Genomic DNA, 27146 nt, shown 5'->3' with positions numbered 1-27146 from the left:
AAAAAACCCCAAAAAACAAAATAACAAAAAACAAACAAAAAAAAAAACCAAAAAAACCAAAAACCTCACCTCAACACTAAGGTCTCAGAGGATGGGGGATTGATGGGACACACAGGCTCCAGCAGACACCATTAGCCCTAGGGAAATGCTACACTACCCTGGGGGAAAGACTTACATTTGAGTTGAGACAGTCGATGCAGGATCGTACCCCATTGTGACCACTTTTAAGACAAAACCCAGAAAGAACAAGTGTCAGAAATTCATTAGAGGAAAGGGCAGGGACGGGGCAAGGAAAAGACAGAGTGGGAAGATGAGGAGACTCAAGGACAATATAACTTCTTCCATGACAGTACAAAAGATGCGTAAGCCTCATGCCCTCTCTAACATCTCTAAGGAAATATGGCAGTGATTAGCATACTCATTTTACCAATGGGAAAATTGGGGTCAACACTCACAGGGCCAAGTATTTCCTTCCTTGGCCCCAACATGGGAATCTTTTGGGGGTGGCAAGGATCTCTGAGGACCCTGGCTCCCTCACCGTGCACTGCCCCCCAGCTTCATGGCTAGCTTCCCCAGTGGCTTGTCCAATTCGTCATGCACCAAGTAGATGTCTTCGGCTGCCAGCTGATACATCTTGGCTTCCCAGAGAAACAAGAGTGAGATGGATGAGGGAGGACGCAGAGAACCAGGATTCACTCTATACCTCCTCCCCATCAGCTAAAACAATACAGTACTCATTAGCCTTTGCCATGAAGTTATCTCTAGGGAGAAAACCAGCATTTAATAAATGTTTAGGGGACAGAAGCTAGGGAACCAGAACCAAGTGCCAGCAATCCCTCCTCCCCCAAGGCTGGGCAGGGGGAGCCCTACCAATCCCTGATCTCTCACCAGCCTGGGCCACACTGCGCCCATTGACATTCATGAATTGGCAGGGTTTGAGAAGCACCAGCTCAGCCTCTCCAAAGCGGGTGATGGCCACATCTGCACAGCACTGACGCTGTCTCTTCCACTGGTCAGCTACATTCAGGTGCTTGGCCAGCTGGTTCAGCACAGCCATGCCCACACTGTGCCGTGTGCCCTGCAACCTGTAGTTGCCCAGGCCAGCCACCTGTGAGTCAAAGAAGAACTGGGCTACCCTTCGCTTCCTCACTACCCACCCACATTCTCTTGAACTCCCCGAAGTTGGGCTTCCTCCCACCCCTCTACTGAAACTGTTCTAAGGTTACCATTAAGCTAATCAAATCCAAAGGCTTTCCCTCTGCCCCAGGCCTCATTCTCCTAGACCTCTCCCTATTCCTTCTGGCACTGCTGACTAGTCCGACTGCTCTATTACCCCAAATCCTATTGACTTTACCTTTCTAACATTTATGGTCTCTTCTCTGACACTGCTACCTCATCACCTCTCACCTGGACTACTGCAATAGCCTTCTGGTTGACCTCTTTGCCTCAGTGTCTTGCTCCTCCCATCCATCTCCATTCAGCTGTCCAATTAATCTTCCTAAAGAACAGGTCTGACCATGTCACGTCCCTATTCAATAAACTCTAGTGGCTCACTCTCACCTCTAGTATCGAATATAAAAATCCTCTGGCACTCAAAGCTCTTCACGACCTGGCCCCTTCCTACCTTTCCTCTTCTTACTCCCCTCAAAGTACTCTGGTGATCCAGTGACACTGGCCTTCTTGCTGCTCCCCCCACAAGACACTGCACCTCCTTAGGACTGGAATGCTCTGCCTCCTCATCTCAGCTTTCTGGCTTCCTTGACTTCCTTCAAGTCTGAGCTAAAACTCCATCTATGAGAAGCCTTTCCTGATCCCTCGTATATGTATTGGATATATCTTGTTTATACATAGGTGTTTTCATGTCAGCTCCCATGTCAGACTGTGAGTTCCCTGAGATCAGGGGCTATATTTTTCCTTTTCTTCACCACGAACTTAGCACAGTGCCCGGTACACAGTAGGTGCTTAATAAATGCTTACTGCCTGCCTACTTTAGTTATCACACTCTCCTGGGTCTTCCTCCAGTCTAACTGTTCCTCCTCTTCCCACAAGGTTTCTTATGCTCTTCCTATGTCCCTAACACTAACATTCCCCAAGATGGGGGACCCTTTATTTTTATACTTTCTTCACAATTTCCTCTGGTGACCGCTCCACAACCACCTCTAGACAGATAATTCCCAGATCTGTACTTTCAGCCCTGACCTCTCTCTTTTTGAGCACTGCTAATTCCTGCCAGCCCATCTCCACCTGGATGTCCCAAAGGCACCTCAAATCAACATCTCCAGAAATGACCTCATTGTATCTTTTCCCAAAAACCTATTCTGACCTCCTCACTTGATGGCACTTGTAGCACCACTCAGCCAGCTGAGCATAACCTGTGGGCTTCTCTTTGACTCTGACCTCTCACAATTAATCAGGTAACAGGCTCTGTTGACAACTTCTTCAAATCATCTCTGGAAGTCTTTTTTTTTTTTCCTATTCCTATTGGTATCATTGTCAGATCCTTATCACCACTTGCCTGGTGTATCACAGCAGCTTCAGATCTTTCTCTCTCTCTCTTCCCTGCTCTAATCCATCCTATTTAATATCACCTAATTAATATTTCTCATCCAGAGATTTCTTCTGATCAATTTTCTGCTCAAAAATGTTCAGTGGTTCTCTATTACCTGGTGAGTAATATTTAAACCCTTCAATGTCTAGCTAGTATTCAAGAATCTTCTCAACCTGGCATCACCCTCCTTTTCTAGCCTCATCTCATTTTTCTCCCTTCTTTCACAACCAGTTAAAAAAACACTCTGCTCCACATCCTCTCATGCCTCTATGTCTTTGCTTAACCAGTCCCTCATTCCTGGCATATCATCCCTCCCTCTCTTCACCTATTGGTACTCTTTTTTGAAATTAAATAAAGCCTTCTTGAAGCTGACAATGACCCCTGGACCTCACAAAGCATTTTGTTAGTCTTTAATAATATATATTATTAGATAGTATAGCTACAATATGCACTATTACATGAGATACGATTCATATCCTATCCTAGCAGGCTATAGAGGGCCTTAACCTTTTTTTTTTTTTTTTTTTGGGCTGTCATGGACCCCTTTGGTGACCCTTATGGCTTTTTCATAATTTTTAAAAATTAATAATTGAAATAAATGCCAGATTTCATTTAGAGATGAGTTAAATTAGAGCGGTCTTTCTCCGTCCCCAAACAAATTCATGGGTCCCCAGATTAAAAACCTGCTTTAGTGCAAGGCTCATGGCTCACCCAAACTTTTTACTCAGCGAGTTTTTTTCTGTACCCATCAGACACTCATCTCATAAATGTGAGACCAAAGTAAGCCTCCTCTCGAATCCCCCACCCCCACCCGCCCCATCCCCGGGGTGGAAGAGTACACAAAAGTGGAGGCAGAGGACCCAGGTTCAAATCCAGTTTCTGCCAATGACTACTCGTGAGTCTTTAGGCAAGTCACTGGACTTGGAGGTTGGGGGGCTCAGTTTCCTTAACTGTAAAGCGGACTCCGGAGTCCCCTCCAGTTCTCCCTACGGTCCCCCGGCCACACAGGGGGATGGGGCCCGGGCATGGCAGGCTCCCGGCGCGGCTGGGGCTCGGGTGTGCCTTTAACCCCACCCCTCCTCTCGTACCCCCCGGCCCCATCTCCCTCCAGCCCGGGAAGCTTCCCGGCCTCCCCCGCACACTCACCAGCCACCTCTTCCCAGGAGGCCGCGGTTCGAGGCCGGCTCGGCTCATCCCCCGGCTCAGCCGGCTCCACAAGAGCCCGAGTCCCGAGCGAGTCATGTCTTCTTCCCGCACCAACTCCTCTTACTCACAGGCGGCCACCATTCACCGCGAGGATCCCGCCCCTCGACGTCAGCGCGGCAAGCGACCAATTACGGCCTCGCCCCGTCCCTCCTCTCCGAGATTACCTCCCCCTCCCTTCCTCCCCCGGGGGCAGTCCGGAGGGGGCGCGGGCGGCGCCTGCGCACTGTCCTCGTCGGCCCTGCGCGCGGGCGCTGGTCCGCAAGGGGGAGGCAGGGGGCGTGTTTCTGGGAGGCGGAAGCGGTGGAAGGTCAGCGACTGTGCGAGTGTCCGTCCATACTGTGGGATGGCATCTCCGGGAGAGGGGTGGTCCTGGCCCAGCGCCAGGCGGCCGCCCGCGCACGCCCCAGGAGATCCCAGAAGCAAATTTCCGTCACCAGAAGGTGAAGAGCCGCCGTCCCACGTGTCGTCGTCCTCCGGGGCGCGTGGGAGCGCACACCCCCGGGCGTCCCCTTGGCTCCCCCCGGAGGCGGGGCGGAGGACCTGCACAGGCTATGTGACCTTGGCCAAATCGTACGGCCTGTTTCCTCGGCGTGAGCTCCATGAGGTCCCTTCCATCTCTTAAGAAAGAATCTGGGGACAGGGAAATCTTTCTATTACCCCGTTTTACAGTTAAGGAAATTGAGGCTGAGAAGTCAAGTTTTTTTTTTTTTAAGTGTTCACCCAGTCACTTAAGCCACTGACCGACTTCTCCCCAAACCACCCTTTGGCTCCCATTTCCCCGGCTCTTCAACTACCCCACGATACCTCTAAGCTCTGCCAGCGGCATGTGTTTGCTGGAGGAATATTCCCCCGATAGACTTAGAAGACCTTCGAGGGGTGCCTCAGGGCAGGCACCAGATTTTCCATTTTGACAGTGTACCCCCTGCGCCTAACTTGAACCGGCACTTAGTAGGCGCTTTAAGATGTTTATTGATTCATTGATGCAAACCCTCATTGCAACCCCGGACTGAAATAGTATTTTCTCACTCCCAGTGGGTCTTTAGAATTCTTTAGTAATTCATGAAAATGCAAGATGGAGTCGGGGGGAGTGTGTGTATGTGCCCAACTGAGAAAGACAAATTTAAATCTCTTTTATTATTTTATAAAGGGTGAAACTGAGATATGAAAAGAATGAAGGCTAAAAGGTGTATGTAAAGTGTTCTCCGGGTTAACCTTGCAAGCCGTGTTAGATAGTATTACGTACAAAGGGGTAGAATTCCTGGAAAGCAGAGTCTGGGGCGTGGCCGGCAGGAGGGGCGTGGCCTTCAGTCCTAGGTGCTTAGTTACTAACTGCCCTATAGCGGGGAGACCCTAGTACAGAGAATTGAGGTGGGGTCTTTAATGAGGACAGGGCTTTGGGGACAGTTGTCAAGGATCCTGAGAGCCCAAGAGTTGCCCAAGAAGTGAGCAGCAGGGAAGACAGTGTGGGACCAAGCAAGGTGTCCAAGTCTGGAATCAGGAAACCTGAATTCAGGTTTGTTTCTGCCACTGACCTGGTATAGGAGAGATTCCCTTGCCCCTCTTTACCTCAGTTACCTCCTCTGTAAAGTGAATCACTTGGACTAGCTAGCACTGATCTCTTCCAGCTCTAATATTTTATGATTTGGAAGCTTTGGAAAGGTAGACTAAGGACAGATCATCATCATAAGGCCTTCAGTGCCACGCTAAAGTTCAGATAATGTCAGTCAGGCTCTAAGATTCTCTGGTTCTCAGGGACCACAGCACTATGTCTCTGGCGAAGTTATGTGAGGAAGAGGTAGAGAACCCGATCTTGACTCGGATCCTTGGGACCAGCACTGTTTTCAGGAGACTTGAACACCCAAAATTGTCAATCAGGGGCCTTCTCTTGCCAAACAAGATTGATGAGCAGTAAGTGTGGGCCTCTACCCTCCTCCTTGTTTCCTCCCTGCCCCCAGCCCATATCTCCTGGGGATCCAGATCTCAGGAAACCCTAGGTTCCTTGGGAATCAGGACGCCTAGGTTATAGTCTAAGATTTACTTGCCAGTTGCTGTGTGACCTTAGACACTTTTTCTGTACCTATTTCCTTATCTGTTAAAGGGGATAATACCTTACTTACCAGAAGATACTTCTTACCCCAAATTCTATGATTTTATGATTTCCTCCAGGAAGCCATTTGCCCAGCCCTTCCTTCCCTGAACCCCCATCATGCTAGACTGAGACTGTCCACTTTTGCCCTTTACCTTTTGGTCCTTCTCTGGCCCCCCTCACTCCCAACCTACCTGTCTGCCTGGTCATCTGTCCACAGCTTTCATCATGGGCAAGACGCCATGTCCAAAGGGGAGTGGGAAAAGGCTGTACTCTCCTTCTCCAAAGCCATCAACCTTAATCCCCAGCTGGTGAGAATGGGAGAGAAAGGAGAGAGCAAAAACTCTTTCCTCCCCACAATCCCCTTTGCCATCCCCTCCTAGCCAAGGATTGGGCCACCGGCCTCCCCCAAACCCAAAGGACAAGCACATTTTCTGCCCATTTGCTGTAACTCCCCTTCTTGGTGCCACCCCCATTGGGTCAGTGGATTCCTTGGTATCTTCTACATGGACACTCATTCTCTAACCTGAAAGTCACTTCCCCTTATTGGACTTCAGTTCCACCTCCTGACAAATCCTGTAGTCCTTGTTTAGACTAGAGGATCTCAGAGATCCTTTCTTTATCTGAGATTCAGTGAGCCTGGTGCTTATTTTGCAGGGTGGGCTGGACTAGACTAGACTGGACCACATCAAAACTAGCTCTCCCTGGGTGTCTTCCCTCTCCACCTGCCGCAGGTGGAATCCTATGCGCTTCGGGCTGAGGCCTATCTCCAGCTGTGTGACTTTGCCTCAGCCGCCCAGAACCTTCGAAAGGCTACCTTGTTAGCCCCATACCAGTCCCAGTATATGGAGCGCCTTTGCTTTGTCCTCTATCTGCAGGTGAGTTGCCTATTCCTGCCTAGGGATAGGGAACTGCCTTTTCTCTCCCCTTCCTGAGGGGAGGAGGGCACGCAGGGGTCTCAAGGCTCAGTCTGGGCTGGACTGTCAGTCTGTCTCTGACCATCTGTCTGTTTCTGCCTCATCCTGTTGTGTGCTTATCCCCCCCGGTGGCTCTACCTCTCACTCTTTCCTTCCCACCTCTCTCCTAGTCTGTTTCTTTCTCTCCCATGCCGACATCTGTTTCTTTTTCTCCCCTTTCTTATCTCTTCTCATTTCTGTCTCTGTAACTCTCCTGGCCTCCTCCTCTGTCTCTCCCCATCTGAGTTTTTGTCCCTTTCAATCTGTTTGTCTCTCCCTTGCCTCTTCCTGTCTCCTTTTACATCTCTTACACCTCTCGGGTACATACCCAGCTGTCCTGACAACCTGGGAGGGGGTTTAGAACCATCTGTGGATGCCTGCCTCCCCACCAGGGCCAGTGTCTCTTTGAACAACAATCATACATGAAAGCCTTGGACCTGTTCACCCAAGCTTCAGAGCTGCAGCCTTACAAGCCCTCCTACCGCTTCCGCAGGTGACCCTGGGGCCTTAAGGGCTGGAGGGAGGGGGGCAAGGAATAGGGCTGGGAGGGAAGTCTCCCTCACCTTGGCACCCTCCTTCCACCTCATTCTAGCATAGCTTGCCTTTTGGCCATGAAACGATATCAGGAATGCCTCCAGATGGTCACAAAAGAGTTGAAACAAGATTCCAACCCTGATGTCTACATCCTTCGTGCTCGACTCTATAACTACTTCCTAAAGGTAGAACTCAAACCAACCCCCTCCTCAACAGGCAGGATGGGACCACAATTCAGTCCCTAAACTCAGCTGCACAATTAGGATTGGATGGGAGTGGCACTCAGCCCCCTAAGATTAGGATGGGCAGGGCGTCCAAGGGCCCTGTTGTTCCCAAATCCTTCTGGAAAAGTCAAGGTAATCAATCCCCAGAACCCCAGCTTTCCTCTCAGCCCCACCCCAGCCTCAGCCAGTTCAGAATGTAGACATCTTAAAGGGTAGTAATATCAAATAAGATTAAGCTTTAAATGCCAGGCTGAGGAGTTGTAGTTTGTCCTAAAGGCAAAAGGGAGCCATTGAAGAATTTTGAGTAGGGGAATGACATATAGTCAGACCTGTACTTTAGAGATATTTGACAACTATGTAGAAGAATTCACATCAATAAGCATTTACCAAGTGCCTACTGTGTGCCAGGCACTGTGCTAAGCACTGTGGATAAAAAGAAAGGCAAAAAATAGGATTGGAGCTCACAGTCTAGTAAAGGATTAAAGAGGGAAGAAACTGAGGCTGGCATGTCTAATCAGGAGGTTGTTGCCTTAGGTCTATTAAGAAATGAATAAGACCTGGAATAGAGTGGGAGGCCTTGTGAGCAGGGGAAATGAACAGATCAGAGAGATGCTTTGGAAGTAGAAATGATAAGATTTGGCAACTGAGTGAATGGAGGGGGGCAGGGTGAAGGAGAAGAGAGTCAGGAATGACTCCAAGGTTATAGCTTAACCTTTTCAAGATTTACAGAGCACTTTAATCATCATAATCTTGAGAGAAGTAGAACAAAAACAATCCCCATTTTATAGATGAGGAAACTAAGGCAGAGAGAAACGTGGTGACTTGCCTAGGATCACACAGCTGGAGTCATCCTTGGTCCTCCAGACTTCTGACAAGTCCAGTGATCTTTCCACTGCCTAGTGGAGTATTTCTAAATTACTGTTAGTCAGCAGTGGTCTGAGATGGCTAGAGTTTGCTAGACCAGGGGTCAGGACCCCCCAGATCTATCCCTGCCTGTACCCTGAACTCACAGTGTGACTTTTGGGCAAGCTGCTACTCCCCATTTCTTTCTTTATAAAACCAAGGTGCTGAGACCATCTGGTCTCCAAGGTGTCATCCTTGCCTAACATTCTGATGAATCAGCTCATTGTGATTCTGATTTGCCTCATTCTGAGACCGTGAAGCAAGATGGTACAGAGGCTGGCTAGAATGCTAAGCCAGAAGTTAGCCGAGTTCAAGCACTCCCTCAGATACTAACTGTGTGACCCTGGGCAAGTCACTTAACCTCTCTCTGCCTAAATTTTTAATCTGTAAATTGGATATTATAATAGCACCTACCTTAGAGGGTCATTGTGAGGATTAATAACATATATACAGCACTTTACGGGCAGCTAGGTGGTGCAGTGGATAGAGTGCTGGGCCTGGAGTCAGGAAGACTCATATTTCTGAGTTCAGATCTGGCCTCAGACTCTTACAAGTTGTGTGACCCTGGGCAAGTCATTTAACCCTGTTTGCTTCATTTTCCGCATTTGTAAAATGAGCTGGATAAGGAAATGGCAAACCTCTCCAGTATCTTTGTCAAGAAAACCCCAAATGGGGTCATGAAGAGTCAGACAGGACTGAAAAACAACTGAACAACAACAATAGCACTTTATAACAAAGAGCTATGTAAATGTTAGCTATTATTCTTACCCAGGAGTTGTCAAGGATGAAGCTATGTCTATGACTTGGCCTAGGTGGCATTTTGGTTGGGATGCAAAGGAAACACAACTGGGGTATGGGGAAAACGTCCCTGACCATTCAGGGGAGCAGTCCTAACCTTTGCCCTCCTCTCCACCCCTGCTGCCAGCCAAATCAGTGTTATCAGGATCTGCGCCGGGCTGTCACCCTTAAGCCTCGGCACCCTGAGGCCACCACCCTGCTGGAGAAATTGTTGGCCCAGGCCAGGAAGGCCCGGGAGGAGGCAGTGGTCCTGGCCTTGAAGGGGAACCTGGAGGATTCTTTGATCCGGATCAACTGTGCCATTGAGAACAGCCCAATGGACCCTAGCTACTACTTGTTCAGGTATAATTACAATAGTAATAATAAATGATAAAGAATATATAATAAACAATAAAAGGGGCAGCAAGGTGGCGCAGTGAATAGAATGCTGGGCCTGGAGTAAGGAAAACTTGAGTTCACTTAGCTGTTTGACTCTGGGCAAGTCACTTAACCTTGTTTGTCTCAGTTTCCTCATCTGTAAAATGAGCTGAAGAAGGAAATGGCAAACCACTCCAGTATCCTTACCAAGAAAACCCTCCCCCAAAAAGTGATTATGAAGTCAGATGTGATTGAAAATGACTACATGACAAATAGTGAAGGAAAGAATTACTGACTAGTAGCTAGCATTCACATGTAGCACTTTAATCTTTGTAAAGTCCTTTACAAATATTATTTCAGTCTATCTTCATAATAACCCTGTGAAATAGGTATTATTCCCATTTTGCAGATGAAGAAACTGAGGCAGACAGCAGTCAAGTGAGTTGTCTACATAGCTCATAAGTAGCTGAGGTAGGATTTGAATTCAGGTCTTCCTGACTCCAGGTCCCACTCTTTATCCATTGTACCACCTCACTGCCAGTAACATTTGTTGGCATTTATCTAGTGTTTTATGAAGTCCTTCCTAATTACTTTGTGTTTACCTTGTGTATGCTTTGCATTTACTTATATGTGAGCATGTTATTTTCCCCTGCTCGTTCTCTCTCTCTCTCTCTCTCTCTCTCTCTCCCTCCCTCCACAGAATATAAACACCTTGAGGGCACTGAGTATTTTTTTTTGTCTTTGTATTCCCAGTGGCCAGCACAGTATCTGTAATATAGTAGATACCGGCAAAATAACTCCTTGTTGACTGGTTGACTTAAGGTTTGCCGGGTCTCATTGCCTAGTTTACATAGTCTTACAGCAACTCTATGAGGGTGATGCTACTATTATCCCATTTTACAGAAGAGGAAACTGAGGCTGAGCACTTGCCCGGGGTCACCTGGCTGGTCTGTATCTCAGGCAGGAGTCTTCCTGACTCTAAGTCCAACACTCTGCCCATGGTGCCACAATGGGCCCAAGTATGGACCTAAGAAGCAGTTGTGTGTCATGGGGGCCAGCTCTTGGGTGGGGAGGGGGAACTGAGGAATCAAGATTTGGGATTCCAAAGACCCCGCTGAGGAAACTCAGTACTCTTCCTGGCCAGTTTGTCACAGGAGGCAATGAGGGAGGAGGACCTAGGGTGCATTGCCTAACCATCTCATGGCTGGGGTAGAGGAGGAGAGGGGAGGAAACATGCAGTCACAGTAGAGTTCCTGATCTGGCAGTCAGGAAACTTAGGATCTAGTTGTGGCTTTGCTACTGATGTCCTGTGTGACCATCATCAATAGCCCGAGTTTACATTTCTTCCTGTATAAAATGAGCAGGTCTGGCTTGGTTCCATTCAGTTGAACAGATATTATGTTCTGGGGCGTACCGAGATGAAATATGACATAGTGCCTTCTATCACGAGTCTTAGAGTTCACAGCAGGGTGGAGAAGGTATCCCATCCACAAACAGAATAGGATGGGATGGGGGGAGGGGAAGGGGAGGAGAAGGTGACAAGAGGGACATCACTATCAAAGGTCACTAAGACCCCGTCCAGCTCTGACAAGTTAGGATTCTAAGCCTTTCAGATGGAAAGTTCAGGGCCTGAATCTAGGGACCCGTGGGAGGTGGACGATCGGGCTTGATCCCCTCCCTGTCAGCAGAAGCCGGGGCCTACTAGGGTCAGTGTCCCTGCCACCCATGGGTGAGGTGAGCCAGACCCTCCTGCCTCCTCTCATCCCAGGGGCACTCTGTTTCGGAGGCTCAAAGACTTTGATGCAGCCATTGAAGACTTTCTCAAGTCCCTGGAGCTAAGCCCAGAAGATGAGGAGGATAGTGAGATGGCCAGGCAGGCCCAGCGCCAGCTGCTGCTCACCTACAATGACTTTGCAGTCTTCTGCTATATCAAGGGCGCCTATGAAGAAGGTGTGCTGCTCCTCAATAAGGCCCTACGGGGCGAAAAAAGAGAGAAGGGGATCTACATCAACAGAGGGGGTGAGCTCGTCCTGAGGGTCCTCTTGGGGGGTGGGGGTGGGGTCAGGGGAGGTACCTCACCTTGTATGCTGGGGCATGTGAAGAGCTTCAGAGGATGGAGAGTTGGAAGGGACCTGGGAGGTCCTTGGGTCCCCTGCTCCCATTCTGCATCTTAGCAGCAGCAGAGTGGGGCTCCAGATACGGGTCTGCTAGCCCCAAGTCCAAGTATCTTGTGTGCTGCTGACTGAACTCCTTGGCCTCCAATAGCTAGCTGTATCCCCTCCACATCCCTGTCCTTTCTAGCCAGGCCCATCCCCTCATGTCTCACTCCTGGAGGAGTTCATCCTTACCTCTGCCTTTGCTCATGACTTCCTCCTCTCCTGGAATGCCCTTCCCTCTTCCTTCTGCTTCTCCAAATCCTATCAGTCCTACAAGGTCCAGCTCACATTCTACTTCACCTAGGAAGCCCTCCCCAAGTAAGCCTCGGTTTCCTCCCTCCTCAGAATTATAGTACTTAATGTCACACTGTTGGGGTTTTTAACTGATTGTGTGTGTGTCCCTCCCCACCACTTCCTTCCTGTGGTGTGGAGGGGACAGAACCCTGGGGCTCGAAGGCTGTGCCTGTCATCTGGGGACCAGTCTCGCTAAGCTTTGGAGAGGCTTACGACCAGGGTGGCCCTCTCAAAGACTGTCTTCACTAAGTCACAGAAAGGCTGCAATTTGCATCCATGGAGATGGCCCAAACAATGAAATCACAGATCCAGAGTACTAGTAGTTCACCATTCCTTATCAAAACGTTCATCTTTGGGGGTGAGGTGGGGGATGTGGGGAGATGTGTTTAGAGGGGCAAGAAGGTACCTAGACCCAAAACTTGTGATTCACTGGTATAGTGTACCTTTCCAAGGAGAAAATTCTCTTTGCTAATGTGGATTGGTACCTGCCCTGCAATTTCTAGCTTGGGGCATTGAGAGGTCACCTAGCCAGCATGGGTCAGGGAAGGGATTCAAACCCAGATCGTCCTGCCTCCCAAGGCCAGCTCTTTGTCAGTTTTCTCTTATACATATAGCTTTTCATTATTTGCCTTAATAGAAGGAAGACACATGGACAGTACAAAACAACAGATGATCAAAAAATCAATGGTATTTGGCTTTGGAAATGGGGCTAGGCTCAGACATGTGTGCTCACACATGTTCATAAACCTACAGCCTATACTTGTCCTCTTCTCCAGCTGGATCTGCCCCAGCTCTCTAAGCTTGGATTGAATTTGGGGGACAGCAGAGGGGTTACAAGGTCCCTAAGGATGATTCCTGTGGCCAGTGAAGGGGTAGACAAATTGGGCACTGGGCAGAGGAGAGCAGAATCCCAGCTGGGAGCTAAGTAGAGAATGCCGAAGGGCAGAGACTAGTGAGCGGAGGGACTGACCAGACCTCACCGACCAAGGAGGAGGAGGAGGAGGAGGAGAAGGAAAGTCATGGGGCTGGGGTCAGACAAGGAAACCAGGTGGTTTCCCCCTTCCTCCTCTCTTCCTTCCCTTCTAGATTGTTTCTTCAAGCTTGGAGAGCTGGCCTTTGCCGAGGCCGATTACCTGGAGGCACTGGCGCTGGCCCCCGGGGACCAAGGTGCTCAGTACCGCATTGGAATGCTTCAGGAGAAGCTGGGGCTTCGAGAGCATAAGCTGAGGTGTGTGGGGGCACCTGTAATGATGAGGCTTAAGGAAGAGCCATTGGCCAAAGGGTCTTCACAAGCCTTTTCTCCAGGATGATTCAGTTTGGCACTAGGCTAGCCAGGCAGATACCTGGGCAGACTTTCCAGGGGGCCTGAGCCACTGACTGCACCTGCCAGCTTCCCAGTCTAGTGCCTTCTGGTTGCTTTCAGTTACTGCTTCTTAAGACATGGCAGCCCAGAGCTTGCCTATGTCCCCTTCTCATCCTATGCCCCCACCAGCAAAGGTGCTCAATACCTATTTGGGAAACCTCAGCTTCAGCTTTCTAGTTCAATTTGGATAGCATGCAGGATGTGGAATCAGGAAGACTTGGGTTCAGATCCTCCCTCTTAGACTTACTAGTGTGTGAATATGGACAAGTCATTTATCCACTCTAAGCCTCAGGTTCCTCATGTATAAAATGAGAGGGCTGGACTGGATGGCCTCTGAGGACCCTTTCAGCTCTAAATCTATGGTCTTCTAATTAAGCAGAGTACAAAGCCTTATGTTGGAAGCTGGGAAGACAAAAGATGAAAAATGGCATAATCCCTGCCCTCAAGGAGTTGATAATCTGTTTGCTCATGTGCAGAATGGCTTCTTCTTTTCCTTATCTCCCTCCCAAATCTCTATTTGTCGAAGTTTCTCCTTTTCTTCAAGGTGTCTTCCATGAAGTCTTCACTGAAACTCTCCTAAAATTTCTCTTGGTACTTGATCTCCTTTGCCATTTCATTAACTCCCTCGTGTTATAGTTTATGTATGTACTTGTTTTCCCTGCCCCTCTCACCAACACCATCATTGGATTTCAGATTTCTCAAGAGCAGAGCCTGTGTCATTTCCATCTTTATATCTTTAATGTCTAGCAGAATGCTTTGCATATGGTAGGCAAAATTTTAGTATTTGTTGATTTGTTGAATGGGGGGAATAAAACAAATACACAAATCGAAGCAGTGCTCATTGACTCTTTCCCTTCCCACCAAAATCAGTGTGAGATTAAGAGAGAGAAATATATGAGAAAGGCTTCTGCGCTACAAAAAACTTAGGGACCATTGAGTTGAAAGCAACCCTAGAGATTATCCCATCCAACCCATTCATTTCAGAGAGGAAATAGGCTCAATGAAGGGAAGAGATTTGCTCAGAATTATGGGCAGAGCCATGAGTAGAATCCAGATTTCTCAGCTCTCAATCCCATATGTTTTCTTTTTTCCCCCTTTTAACATGTTTTAATTTTACTTTTTTAATTCTTTATATTACTCCATGTCTCCTCCCGGATCAATAGAGTCCTTCCTTATAACAGATAAGTACAATCAAGCAAAATAGACCAGCATATGGATCAATACATTGACCAAGACTGAAAATCTGTCTCATTATGTACCCATTGTCCTTTACAACATTTTCTGTGCTGCCATTTTAATGTTCCTCTCTCAGCTGTGCATAGACCTAGCAGAAAGATAAACAAAAAGGAGAAAATATTTGAGAGTATTTGAGAAATTAGAGCTGCAAGATTTAAGGTGTTTGCTGAATGGGAACATTAAAGAATATAGATATATTCTCAGTACCACATCATACTTTTAAAAAAATAGACCATGTGCTAAGGGCAAAGAGGATTTATAAATAAATTTAAGAAAGAAATGCTAAACACATCCTTCACAGATTATAGTACAATAAAAATAGTAGGGGTAGCTAGATGGCACAGTAGATAGAGCTCTGGCCTTGGAGTCAGGAGAACCTGAGTTCAAATCCGGCCTTAGACACTTGAAACTTACTAGCTGTGTGACCCTGGGTAAGTCACTTAACTCCAACTGTCTCACCACCCCCCCCCCAAAAAAAGGCAAAAGTAGTAATCAATATAGATAATGCAAACCAAAGATATAGCCCTAAATGAGACTTACTAATAACATCCTAAATAATGAATGTGTAAAAGAACAGATCATAGAATAATAAGACTATATACCACCATTTCTGGGATTCAGCTAAAGGATTCCTCAGAGGAAAAACCATATCTCTGAAAACATATACTAACAAAATATAAAAAGAGAAAATGAAATGAATTTTTCTGTTACATATCAAGTGATGCTGCTACTGATGGTGATTCTAGAACTGAGGGCTAGGAAGGAAGGAGCTGCCTGTCAGGCCTAGCATTTCCTAGTCACACCAGACCTCTTTCAGGCCAGACACATATGGGCTAGGGTTAGTTTTCATACTTGGGTTCAGACGTGGTTCTGCTGGCTTCCACAAAGTTAGATTCTTCCTATTATTTCTAGACAATACCACAAGGCCGAACAACACTTCTCTTCAGCCATTGAGTACAACCCAGAGAAAGCAAACTTATACCTCCTCCGTGCCAGGAACCGCCTAATGCTGCAGGATATCTTTGGGGCTCGTCAAGATGTTGCTACCCTGCTGCTCCTCAACCCCAAACACCCCCAGGTGGGTCCAACCTGGCCCAGTTCAGTGGTATTCAACAAACAAGTCGTTAGGCATTTACTCTGTGCAAGGCACTGTACTTAGCCCTGGGAATACAAAGGCTTTTAAAAAATTATATAATTACCATCCATAAGATGCTTACACTCTGTGGGGGAGGGGGAGAGACATGACCCATATCTAAATAAGTGTAAGAGCAATAAGGAAAAGAAAAGATGGAGGAAAGGTGTTTTGTGAAAATTTGAGGCAGACATTTCACTCCTTCATAGCAATTCTGATTAGTGGGAGAACAAAGGTGGAGACTAGTAGCTAGAATGATTTCATTTCCTATAGATGTTAGATGTCATCCATGGCCACAGAACCTCGGCTGTGCTAGTAACACCTGATTACAAAGGATTGTTCTTTTAATTTCACAAGTTGTGTAGGAAGACTTCAGTTTCCCCAGGCAAGACTTGATCCCAAATCTGGATCTCTCAGTTTACCTTCCCTCTCTTCCTTGCAGCTCATTTCTATGATGGCGAACCTCTTCCCTGGCCACTCTGTAGAGTCTGTGATGAACAGCAAGACAATGATGATGGCTAAAACCATCCTGGAGAGGGCGATGCAGAACCAGCTTTTCCAGTACCCCCAGGATGTCCTGGGGTCAGCTTCATCTCAGGAGACTTACCAGAGGGCAATGCTAGATGGGAAGGTGGTGGTGTAAAAGTGGAGGAGGGAGGAATTAGCTTTCCTAATGAAGAAAACAGGGTCCTAAGCTCACAATTAGGCATCTTTGGAGCATGTATAGACTAAGTAGCTGGGCTAACCCCACCACATTCCATGTTTATTTAGGTGAAATCTGGTTCTAACACCCAGGCCAATCTTGAGTGGGGAAGAGAAGTCCACAAAACTCTGTGGATGACACTGACCTTTCCTTTCCTGCAGGCTCCTGAACAAGGGTGCTTCCACAGAGAAGGATGTGAACAAGAGGCCAGACAACATACCCCCTGCTGAGCAGACGCCTAACTCTGGAGAGACAGGGCTCCCTGACAACATTCCTGTGATTCACACAGCAGGGATCCAGGCAAGGGAAGGGAAGTGGAAAGCCTTGTTCCCCGGGACCTCACACCGTGCAGATTTCAGACCGAGGGAAGGAAGATAACCTCTGTTTCCCAGTTCTGTCATCCTACTAGGATTGAATTGGTAGGGCCACACCATTAAGGCTTCAGGGCTCAGGCCTTATCTTAAGAGAGACATTGATAAACTCCACTAACATCCTACTCTCACCTGGTCATGGTGTGGAGGGACACTGGGCTCTCTGAGTCTGTCTCTGGTAGGGTCTGCCAAACTGGAAAGACTTCAAATATAGGCCCAGCAGAAGCCTTGCTTGCCTGTCGTGCAAGGACTGGTCTAGTTAAGTTTGGAACAGCTCAACCACCAGCTAGCCTATGTGGCACCCTCAAATCACTGCATCTACTAAATCAGAGCTCATTACTAAGTCACAGTTTTACACAGTTACTTTCAACTCCACCTGCATGGGTGGAGTTTAAGCAGACACATTTACAGAATTGGAGATCCTTAACTGGCATGTTCAAAGGAGGGTGGCTAGGGAAGGTCTCAAAAAAACAATGCCATACAGGATTGATTGAAAAGGAAAAGGTTGTTTGGCCTAGAGAAGGCTTAGCTGGGGATGTGGTGGGGAGGATCTTAAAATATCTGAAGGGCTGTCACATGAGGGTATACAGTTTACTCTGGGAGCCATGTTTGAAAGTTATAGGGAGCCTAAATTAAGCTAGACATAAGAACTTCCAAACTATGGGTGCTGTCCAACAATGGAAAATGAGGGAGCGGCCTCTGGCAGAGGCTAGATTGGGGAAGAGGGTTGTTGGAACTAACGAGTCTCCAAGGTCCCTTCCAACTCTAAAATACTGTGATTCCTTAAGGATCAGACGCTGATCAAGAACAGCACAAGGCAAACAGGAACAAGTCAAGAGGAACAGCCTGGAAGCCCCCCAAGGCACCAAGCTTCTCCTGGTAAGTTCTGAACCCGGGTCTTCCTCACTAGGTGGGAGAGAATGAGCCCTGGCTCCCTTCCTTCTGCAACCAGGCGCTTAACAAATTTCTAGCCTTTCAGAGTCACCCCGGATAAGTCACTTCCCCTTTCCAGGCCTCAGTTTCCCTATTTGCAACAGCCACACTCATGTATATAGATAGTACTGTAAGGTGGATGGAGCCCTTCTATCACCACAGGCCTTTCTGCCCGTAGCCAGGCTGGCCCTTAGGCATACTGTTTGCCACCAGGCTTGTACCTGACCTGCCAAAGCATGTGGTCAGTGGACCCTTGGCACAGTCTTGAGTCCCCAGGGACACTCCCAGATCACAGCAGGGCAATGAAATGGAGGCAACTAATAACACATTCGTATGGCACTCTTCAGGTGACAAAGTTTTTTGATCATTTGATCCTTATCACTCAGTGGGAGGCAAGGCAGGGATCCTTACCCCCTTCTACAGATGAAGAAATTGAGGCCCAGAGAAGGGAGATAATCTCAGGTCTGGTGCTATCTCCACTGTGCCACATTATCTCACAAGAAGGGGCATGCTGCAGTGTGGAGGGGGTGGACCTGGGCCCAGAGGACACTGCCAGTGGAACCTGGGACAAATATCTTAACCTCAGTTTCCTCATCTATAAAATGAGGCCATTCGAGATCTCTTCCAACTCTAAATCTACACCTACTCTAAGGGAAGAGGTGCAAGCGTTATCTTTGCTTGACCAATGTGTAAACAGATTCAGAGTAGTTCCAGGCTAGTAAGTGTCAGAACCAGATTTTGAACCCAACAAGCCTCCTAACTTCAAAACCAGTGTGTGCTCTTTGCACTCAGCCATGTGGTAATGGAGGGAGGCTGCACCTGATTCAAAGGGCCTTTCTAGAGCTACCATTTCCATAATCCTGCATCAGCACTCTCTGGAACTGGTGCAGTATCTGTATTTTGAGCTGGCAGTGAGGACTCCTGGGTCTTCCTCTCAGCCCTCTTCTTAACTTATGATGAGAATTCCTGGAAATCAACTCCTTAGGTCAAGCAGGGAAAGTCAAGCTCGAGGGCCCAAAGGACCCCGGATGGTTTGGCTTTCCTGAGGCTAAGGCCTGATTGGAACTATCTCTCTCTTAGGGACTAAGCCAACCACCATCTGCAAGAGGCAGGCCTCTTTCACGTACTTTACTGTCTTCATAGGGCAGACACCCTCCTTGGAGGCCAAGACTGCTGCCACGTAGACCAAAGTGAAGGCTAAAGTACAATGGTCTTTCCCTGAACCAGTGTGTTGACAACCCTGGCTTCTCTTTCCCCAGCCCTAACAGGTGGGCACCATCCATACCCACCCTTGCATTTTTGGGGGGTAAGAGGCAGGTCTGTGAGATAGATGTCTTGTCACCGAAGGAAATCCCTCAGCTCCTTTTCCACCTACCCTGGGCCTCCAGCCTATCTCCATACCCATCAGTTCCTGCTCCAGCCTCCTTCCTGATAGAGCCACCAAGGTTTCTCCAGCCAGAGCAGTAACACCTAGATAGGCTTTCCCTGGTCCCTTAAATAAGCTTATTTTGTATCCTCTCCCTTTACTTCATTACAAAATTAAAAACATTTGAAGTAGGCTTTGTTAAAGAGCAAAGTTTGCAGCCCCACAATCTCCATCTTTGTGCCTGCTGGGGTGGGAAGCTGGGAAGATGGTTGGGTCTTATTAAGTTCTCTGGCTTCCTGGTGTTCCTCCAGGCAATGGGGAGATTGGAATGGGGGAAGGGGAAAGGGAGGGGTGTGTGTGTGTATGTGTGTGTGTGTGTGTAGTCTTCATGAGCCTGGAGAGGAGAACGTGAGCCTCCCAGGGGGTCCTGCAAGCCTCTAGTAGGGGTGGAGGACATGACTGACATATGGTCCCTGAGTCACCCAATCACAGCATCAATTTAAATAAGGCTCAGATTTGGGTTGGGAAAAAGGGAATTGGACTTGGCTCAGATGAAGTTGTATTTCGGCCAGGAGCTTTGGGCTTGGGGGTGTGGGGGAGGTAGAGTTTGGGAGGGGCAGGAAGGCAAGTGAGGCCAAGATGTCCTCAAACCAGCAGAGCAACATCCAAGTCTTCCCTGCCACCATCAGTCTGGAAGGTACCCAAAGTGGCAGAAGCTCAAACTGCGTGTCTGCCCTTAGCCCTCTGCTCCTTGGGCTGTGGGCCTGCCCTGTTTACACCCTCTGGAATGCCTGGGGCAAAGGTCATTCTGCCAGCAGCAAGTCTGGACCAAAGCTCCCCAGCAGAGTCCCTTGATGATACATGGAGTTGGGGGGAGGGCAGAAGGAAATGAGTGGGTCCTGCCCACTCATAGGAAGAGGGTGATTCGAGAAGCAACAGTCTTGCAACCATTGGAAGAAAAAAGCTGCTCCTCCTCAGGGAAGAAGGCAGTGCCATCCAGCACAGCCTGGACTACCTCGTCCTCCTGCTGCTGGGCCAGGCCCAGCTGGGCCAGTTCGTTGATCACGCAGTGCCGGACGTGGTGGCGCTGGAGGGGCAGGAAGGGGACCAGCAAGTCCAAGAGTTGGTCTTCTACAATTCCCGACTGCCAGAAACCATCTGAGGGTGAGGGAGAAGCAGGAAGAGGCCGGGTCAGGACACAAGTCACCAGCTGAGGGTACAGGCCCAGAACACCCCACAGGAAGGGAACCATGATGACTGAACAGGATGATCTACTCTTGGCTTTGAGCTAAAGTTAATGGAGGGCTGAGCTGGGGCCACTTTGGGGAGGGGGGTGGCTTAGGTTCTAGGTCCCCCCTCCTACAACCCTTCAAGGATACAAGAGGGGGAGAGGGGACAGGGAAGATCTGAGACCTGAGTGGCTGGAACTGTTCCAGTTCTAAGTTCTGACTCCCATTCTGGATGGGGCCTCAGGGAAGTGGGGTGAGTGGAAAGATAGGCAAAGGACTCACGCTGGGGGTTGTCCACGATGGCCTTAGAGATGGCGGGTTCTAGATCCCCAAGCTGGAGCTCCTCTCGGTCTCTCCGGGCACGCCAGGCATCCAGTGCTAGCTGATTGATTTGCTCCCCACCAGCATTGCTGGAACCCCAAAGCAGGAAAGGCAGGACATAGATGAGACAGGGGTGGGAGAGAGGGAGGTCTGGCTCTCATCTAACAGTACGTGGACACAACCCAGAACTAGGAAGCAGGACACGTAGGTCTGAAACCGAGCTCTTCCCCAGACTCTTTGAAACATTTGAGGGAAGCATCTTCTCACCTTAAGGCTTCTCTTTAGCCTTAGAGTCATAATCATCAAACCTGTCTGCACAGTCCTTTGGGGCTGACTAAGTACATTTCCGCCCCCTCACAACAACCTTGTGAGGAAGGCAGGGCAAGGGGAGGGGTGTATGAGTGCCATTTTACAGGTGAGGAAACTGAGGCTATTAAAGGTAGTAAGAAATAGCCAAAATCATGCATCAATTTCATTGCAGACCTGGTACCAGAACCCAGTCTTCAGTGTTGCTTTCTATAAAAGGGGATTCTTACTTGTTCCCCCATTTATCTCATGTTACCTCATGTTTCATGAGGATGAAACAGGCGGGCTAATATGGTGCTTGGAGATCTTCAAAGGAGAAACAAATCACTGCAAACAATGATATCTCTATAATCAGGGTTCAAGGGCTCCGAGGCCTCATGAAATTGGTTCTGAGGGGAAGCCCTCATTCAGACTGGGGGGATGACTACTATTCTGTTTGCTTACCAGCACTGACTGTGGGGAGAACAGAACTCAACCCTTCCAGCCCCACCCTACCTGAGGAAGATGAAGATGGCTTTTCGGTAGTTGGTACCATAGACTACCCAGGAAGGTCCCAGGAAGGGACGGAGTACCCCTAACAGGCCTGGGTGCATCTTGTCCACCTCATCAAAGAGGAAGAGGGAGCGGCCACAAGTTGTGAGGTTCCCCAAGATCCACTGCTTCAGGTCACTCTGTAAGAGGAACACGAGGGGGCAAGGTGAGGTAGCATGGACACCAGGGACAAGAAAAGGTTAAATATGGGGTGGGGGAAGGGATGATAAAAAACCAGAGAGAGGTGACCCTTCAGTCTGTCCAGTGTGAGATAGTAACATGCCCTACCCTCAGAGGACAGAAGCTCCCTAGGGCAGGAACCCCAGATCCACCGAGGAGGAGCTGCCTTCACTTGGACGTGACCTTTTGAATGATTTTCCATGGCTGGTGATGAGTTTGTATTGGCTCACACTTTTCCACCAATTATACTACAACCCCTTACCATTTTTGAAAAGTCATTTTTATTTCTCAAAGCTCTTTCATCCTCTCACTTGACTCTTTGGACAAATGGGCAGGCCTTATTCTCCCCATTTCATAGATGGCGAAACTGAGGTAGAAGTGAAGAGACTTGTCCAGGGTCACTTGGCCACATGAACAAGACAGCTGGCCAGGGGAAGCAGTGCAGGCTGTGTTTAAAAGCAAAACCTAAAGCCCAAATTTTTGTCCTTGAACTCACAGGCACTGTGGAGGAACAGGCCACAGATGAGATTGTAGCTTTAGGGCAAGAGGGGAGTTCATAGGTCAGAGGGGATCCTAGCCCCTCTATATATAAGGCAGCTGAAGCCCAGGAAAGATGAGTTACCCAAGGTCACATGGAGTAAGTAGCCGGGCTGGGATTCAAACCTAGGTCTTCTGACTCCAAATTCAGTTTTTTCCATTATACTACTGTCGCATTCAACACCACACCCCTGGGAGTGTTTAATAAGTATTCAAAAACACCAGTCAAATGTCCATTGTGTCACTCCGGTTCAAATTAGATCAGAGAAGGGCAGGCTAATTTACAGGCAGAGTGGAAGGAGACCCAGCTTCTCCCAATTTGCTCTGTGGCCTTAATCCAGCTGATTTCCCATTCTGTCCTTTAGGCCCCCAGCACTCAGCCTGCTCTTGGTGGGAGGAAGGCCTGGGTGGTGAATGGCTTACCTTGTAGTGCTCTATTTGCTCTGCATGGGGGAAGTGGATGACAGGAGAAAAGTGATGCACGTGGGGACTGGCCATCCCGTCTCGGAACAGGTACTGGACCAGCATGGAACTGACATAGGATTTGCCCGTGCCAGTCCAGCCATGGAAGGACATCACCAGGGGTTTGGCTGGCTCAGGATTCTCCACAAAAGCCTTCAGCCCCTTCATTACCAGTTGTCTTACCAGATGCTGCCCGGCCAAGTGCTGGGCCAAATCACACTCTAGGCCTGCAGAGGAAGAAGGAGAGGCTCCAGGTAGGCTGGCAGGGGAGCACTTGGTCCCCATGGGGATCTCTGGTTAAAGGAGGCATTCCAATCCCAGAAAGGGGATCTAATGACCTGGCCCTTCCATGCCCACAGGGACCCCCTGGTCTCACTGGCTCATTCATCTACATAAAAACATAGCCCCTTAGATAATATATCTCAGCCTCCCTGAACTTGGTGGTCACTTAACACCCATCTCCTCCCCAAAATCTTTTTTATATGAACGGCTGCTGAGCCAAATCCCCCTATTCTGTACTTGATAATTTGCTCTTTGGAACCAAGTGTAAGACTTTGCAGTTTCTGTGTAAAATGTCATTTCATTAGTTTTAGCCCATGCTCCTTTTTAGATCCTGACTCTGTCGTCCAGCATGTTGGCCATCCCTGCTAGTTTCATGTTATGCACAAATTTGACAGCTGTCTATATTTGTATATGAGCCACTGATAAGCATGTTGAAGAAAACAGTCTTCCATAGGTCATTAGATACTAGCTTGTCATCAATTAACCAGCTGACCAGCATGTTTTCTCTATACTAGACCTTAAACTCAATGTTTATTACCACCTTTATGGTGCCTGGTTCTCAGAGGCCTAGTATCGCCATCCAAACTCAAAGACTTCTTTCCCTCAAAGCCTCCTGCCAGAAACTCACAGATTAGCTTCTCCTACTAGAGGCTCTCAACACCAGTTAGAGAGGGGGACTCTTTAGTCCCCCTAATTTCTGTGACTCAATTCTAATTTCCCAATCAATCCTAAATCTGAAGAAATTTATTTATGTAGAGCTTTAAAGTTTGCAAAACACTTAATATGATCTCTTTTGAGCCTTATAACAACCCTTTAGGGTAAATGCTACTGTTATGCATGTTTTTTTGTTTTTTGGGGGGATAGAGGAGAGAGGTCTGGATCTATGATTTTATCAGCATAGGAGCTCATCAATGAGTAAACTCCTTCTACCAGCGCAGATCAGCAACACTCTATAACTTGTCTTAGAGAGTTTTCTGGCATACTGTAAAATCTGCATTTTAAGATGAAAAAACAGATTCAGGGAGGTTACATGATTTGCCTTGGGTTATATGGCTAGTGTCAGAGGCAGGATTAGAATTCAAGGCCTTCAGGTGAAGTGGATAGGGCACCGACCCTGGAGCTAGGAGGACCTGAGTTCAAATCCAGCCTCAGACCAGACACTTGACATTTACTAGCTGAGTGCCCCTAGGCAAGTCACTTAACCCCAATTGCCTTAAAAAAAAAAAAAAAAAAAAAGCAAGGCCTTTGGGTTTATCCATTATGATGTGTTTTAGTCTTTTTTTTTTCCCAGTGTTGTCTGACTTTGCAACCCCATTTGGGATTTTATTGGCAAAGATACTGGGGTAGTTTGCCATTTCCTTCTCCAGCTCATTTTACAAATGAGGAACTGAGGCAAACAGAGTTAAGTGACATGTCCAGGGTCATACAGCTAGTGTCTGAGGTTGGATTTGAACTCCCAGGAATGGTGCTCTATCCATTGCATCAACCTAGCTGCCCTATGATATACTGCCTTCATTATAATTCCTGGTTAACTACAACCCTACTTCCAGGAGCTTCACAGCCCTGGTCTCCTCCTCACCTCATTCCAGTCCTCTTGTGTCCAGTCCCATCTCCTACTCTCCCTGTCTGTTTCCCTTCTGCTGGCCCCTAAGACTTCCAATTCCCAATTCAGCCCCCAGATGCTCACTTCACTACAACCTTCCCCACTTACCAGTCCTCAGGTCCTTCTCACTAGTCCAAAATCTCCAATCACTGACTCCAGCACTCAAGTCCCTCTTTTTTCCAGTCCAAGGGTCAATTTCCCCAACCTTAGCCCTAATTCCAACTAATCTAACATAATCCAATAAGCATTAACACATCATCTACTATATACAAGACACTACTAGAGTCTGGGAGACAAGAAACAGTCCCTGCTCTCAAGGAGCTTACATTTTACTGGGGGGGGGGGCTGAAACATAAATAGATAAATATATATAGGATAATTTGAGGAGGGAGAGTGTTCTAACAATTAGGGGGATTTGGAAAGGCACACGAGATGGCACAGGGGCTGAACCGTGAAGGAAGCTAGGGATCCTCTATCTGGAGATGAGGAAATGCATGTCTGTGATGCCAGTTTATCTTTAAAGTGCATAAGGAGAGAATAACATGCTATAAACGTGGAAAGGTGGACAGGAGCCCGGTTGAGCATTTTAAATGCCACACTATGGGATCGGTATTTTTTTTTCCTAGACAAAAGGGAGCCCCTGGAGCTTCCTTAACAGGGTGGTGGCAACATCGCTCATCTTGCACTTTACAAAGTAGGTATGTGGAGAATGGATGGAAAGAATGCCTACAAGCTGGGGATCCAATTAGGAGGCTGGTGGAATAGCCTCGCTAGAGGTGAAGAAGGCCAGAATTAAAGTGGCAGTGGCCATGTGAGTGGAAAGGGATGGATGCAAAAGACGCTGTAGAGGCAGAATCCACAAGCCTTGTTAACTGATGGCTATGGGAGAAGAGAAGGAGCCTGTCTCTCCCTCTGGCCTTGGATCCCCGGTCTACCCTTGCTAGAGAGTTACCCCAACCTCTTCCGGGGCCCCAGTCACAGGATTCAGAATCAGAAAGAACTCTAGGAATCATCTATTCCAATGGCACCGAGGCGCTGAGGGGATGTGATCTGCCCAGAGTTACATGGGGCATCATTAGCCAAACCAGAACTAGAATCCACCTCCGGTGACTCCAAATCCAGTCTCTTTTCCGCGTGTCCTATAGCCCCCCTAACTCTGATCCCACGTCCAGGCTCCAACCTCTTGCTCCTGGCTGACCTCCTGGTCCAGTCCCTGCCCTTTGGTCCCGCCTGGCTCCCGCGTTCCCAAGCCCGTTGTGCCTGGCGACAGGCGGGTCTGAGCAGCACCGGGCCCCGAAGCCCAGCCGCCGACCTCCCGGGCCCGCAGCCCCCAAGCCTCGGGCCCGGGCCCCGCAGACTCCCGCAGAGCCGGACCCCAACCCCCGACGTCCGGGCTTCCGGCCCCCAGGACCCCGCAGTCTCCAGCCCCGCGCTCACCCCGGAGGTCGGGTCGGAAGTCGCACTCGCAGAAGGCGCCGAAACTGCAGCTCAGCAAGCCCAGGTCCCAGGCGGCGGCCGCGGCGGACACCAGCCCCAGCAGCCCGAGGAACCAGAGCAGCCGGGCCCAGGCCGGGCCGACTCCAGCCGCCATCCCGGACCCGCGGCAGCTCGAGCCCGGGCCGCGGCGGCTCAGCCCCGACCCCGTCCACCAACGACCCAGACCTCCCCGCCCCGTCCCTCTAGTCCTTGTACTACAATTCCCAGAGTGCACCGCAGGGAAGGGAGGGGCGGGGCTGTCGCTCACCTGGGTTCAGGCTCGGGCCCGCCCCCTGGCTCCCCTTTCCCTAGAGGTAGGACAGAAACCAGCGCCCACCCCGGGAAGAGAGTCCTAGGGCGAATGTGGGGATTAGGGATCGTTTGAGCGCTACAGGAGGAAACAGGCCCCGCGGAGGCCTGGCAGGCTCTGGGATGCCTCGGTCGGGCAAGCAGAGCCTAGAAACGGCCACCAGGGGGAGCTGTTTCACTGCCCAACCTGCCAGAACGGCAGGGAGGCGGGGGCTCCGTCCCCCCACAGTGGACTGCAAACTGTCAGTAAGAGTCACAGGTGTGAACGGCAGCCAAAAAACTAATAGAATCTTGGTGTGCATGTGGAGAGGCGCTAGGTGGCACAGAGGATAGGGGCCCTCCTCCTGGTGGCAGGAAAACCTGGTTCAAATCCTGCCTCAGATGCTTCCTGGGCAAGTCACAACCTCCACCTGTCTCAGTTTCCTCCAATGTAAAATGGAGATAATACTAGCACTTCCTTCCGAGGGTTGTTGTGAGGATCAAATGAGTTATTTGATATTTGTATAGTTGTTTTTAAAAATACTTTTTCCAGGAGCCAGAAAGAAACAATTCAAATAACTTGGAGCCACAATCAGGATCATACAAGATGTAGCAGCTTCCACCTTACAGGAGCAGAGGGCTTGGAATATGATATCCAGGAAAGCAAAGGAGCTAGGATTACAATCAAGAATAACCTACCCAGCAAAACTGAATATAATCTCAGGAGCGTTGGGGGGAGGGGAAGAGAATTGATATTTAATGAAA

The 27146-nt window shown here is 48.8% G+C and overlaps 3 protein-coding genes across 4 annotated transcripts; 1 reads left to right on the top strand and 2 right to left on the bottom strand.

Moving 5' to 3' along the window:
- Window positions 1–17: 17 nt before the first annotated feature.
- On the bottom strand, window positions 18–3872 carry LOC114040402 (probable peptidyl-tRNA hydrolase). Its single transcript, XM_027858497.1, has 4 exons — window positions 3695–3872; window positions 889–1108; window positions 539–638; window positions 18–221 (listed from the first exon to the last, which is right to left on the bottom strand). The coding sequence occupies exons 1-4, from the start codon at window positions 3788–3790 to the stop codon at window positions 149–151; spliced, it is 489 nt and encodes a 162-aa protein (XP_027714298.1). The 5' UTR covers window positions 3791–3872; the 3' UTR covers window positions 18–148.
- A 183-nt stretch (window positions 3873–4055) lies between these two features.
- On the top strand, window positions 4056–19606 carry LOC114040400 (tetratricopeptide repeat protein 16-like). The gene is made up of 12 exons (XM_027858493.1): window positions 4056–4194; window positions 5507–5662; window positions 6061–6151; window positions 6575–6718; window positions 7189–7289; window positions 7389–7515; window positions 9383–9597; window positions 11381–11631; window positions 13149–13290; window positions 15574–15739; window positions 16236–16375; window positions 16658–19606. The coding sequence occupies exons 2-12, from the start codon at window positions 5520–5522 to the stop codon at window positions 16872–16874; spliced, it is 1737 nt and encodes a 578-aa protein (XP_027714294.1). The 5' UTR covers window positions 4056–4194; window positions 5507–5519; the 3' UTR covers window positions 16875–19606.
- On the bottom strand, window positions 14154–26208 carry LOC114040401 (torsin-2A-like). Of its 2 annotated transcripts, XM_027858495.1 has the most exons (6): window positions 26055–26208; window positions 22694–22959; window positions 21518–21693; window positions 20678–20805; window positions 20182–20324; window positions 14154–14749 (listed from the first exon to the last, which is right to left on the bottom strand). In XM_027858495.1, the coding sequence occupies exons 1-6, from the start codon at window positions 26206–26208 to the stop codon at window positions 14720–14722; spliced, it is 897 nt and encodes a 298-aa protein (XP_027714296.1). In that variant the 3' UTR covers window positions 14154–14719. The 2 variants fall into 2 exon arrangements, with proteins under 2 accessions (XP_027714296.1, XP_027714295.1); XM_027858494.1 differs by lacking the exon at window positions 14154–14749 and having other exon boundaries at window positions 19703–20324.
- Window positions 26209–27146: the final 938 nt, after the last annotated feature.

The sequence above is a fragment of the Vombatus ursinus genome, unplaced genomic scaffold, assembly GCF_900497805.2.
Source record: "Vombatus ursinus unplaced genomic scaffold, bare-nosed wombat genome assembly UNPS02013075.1, whole genome shotgun sequence".
Taxonomy (NCBI): domain Eukaryota; kingdom Metazoa; phylum Chordata; class Mammalia; order Diprotodontia; family Vombatidae; genus Vombatus; species Vombatus ursinus.
The sequence above is the reverse complement of the archived record's forward strand: the minus strand, read 5'-3'. Positions and strand labels throughout refer to the sequence as shown.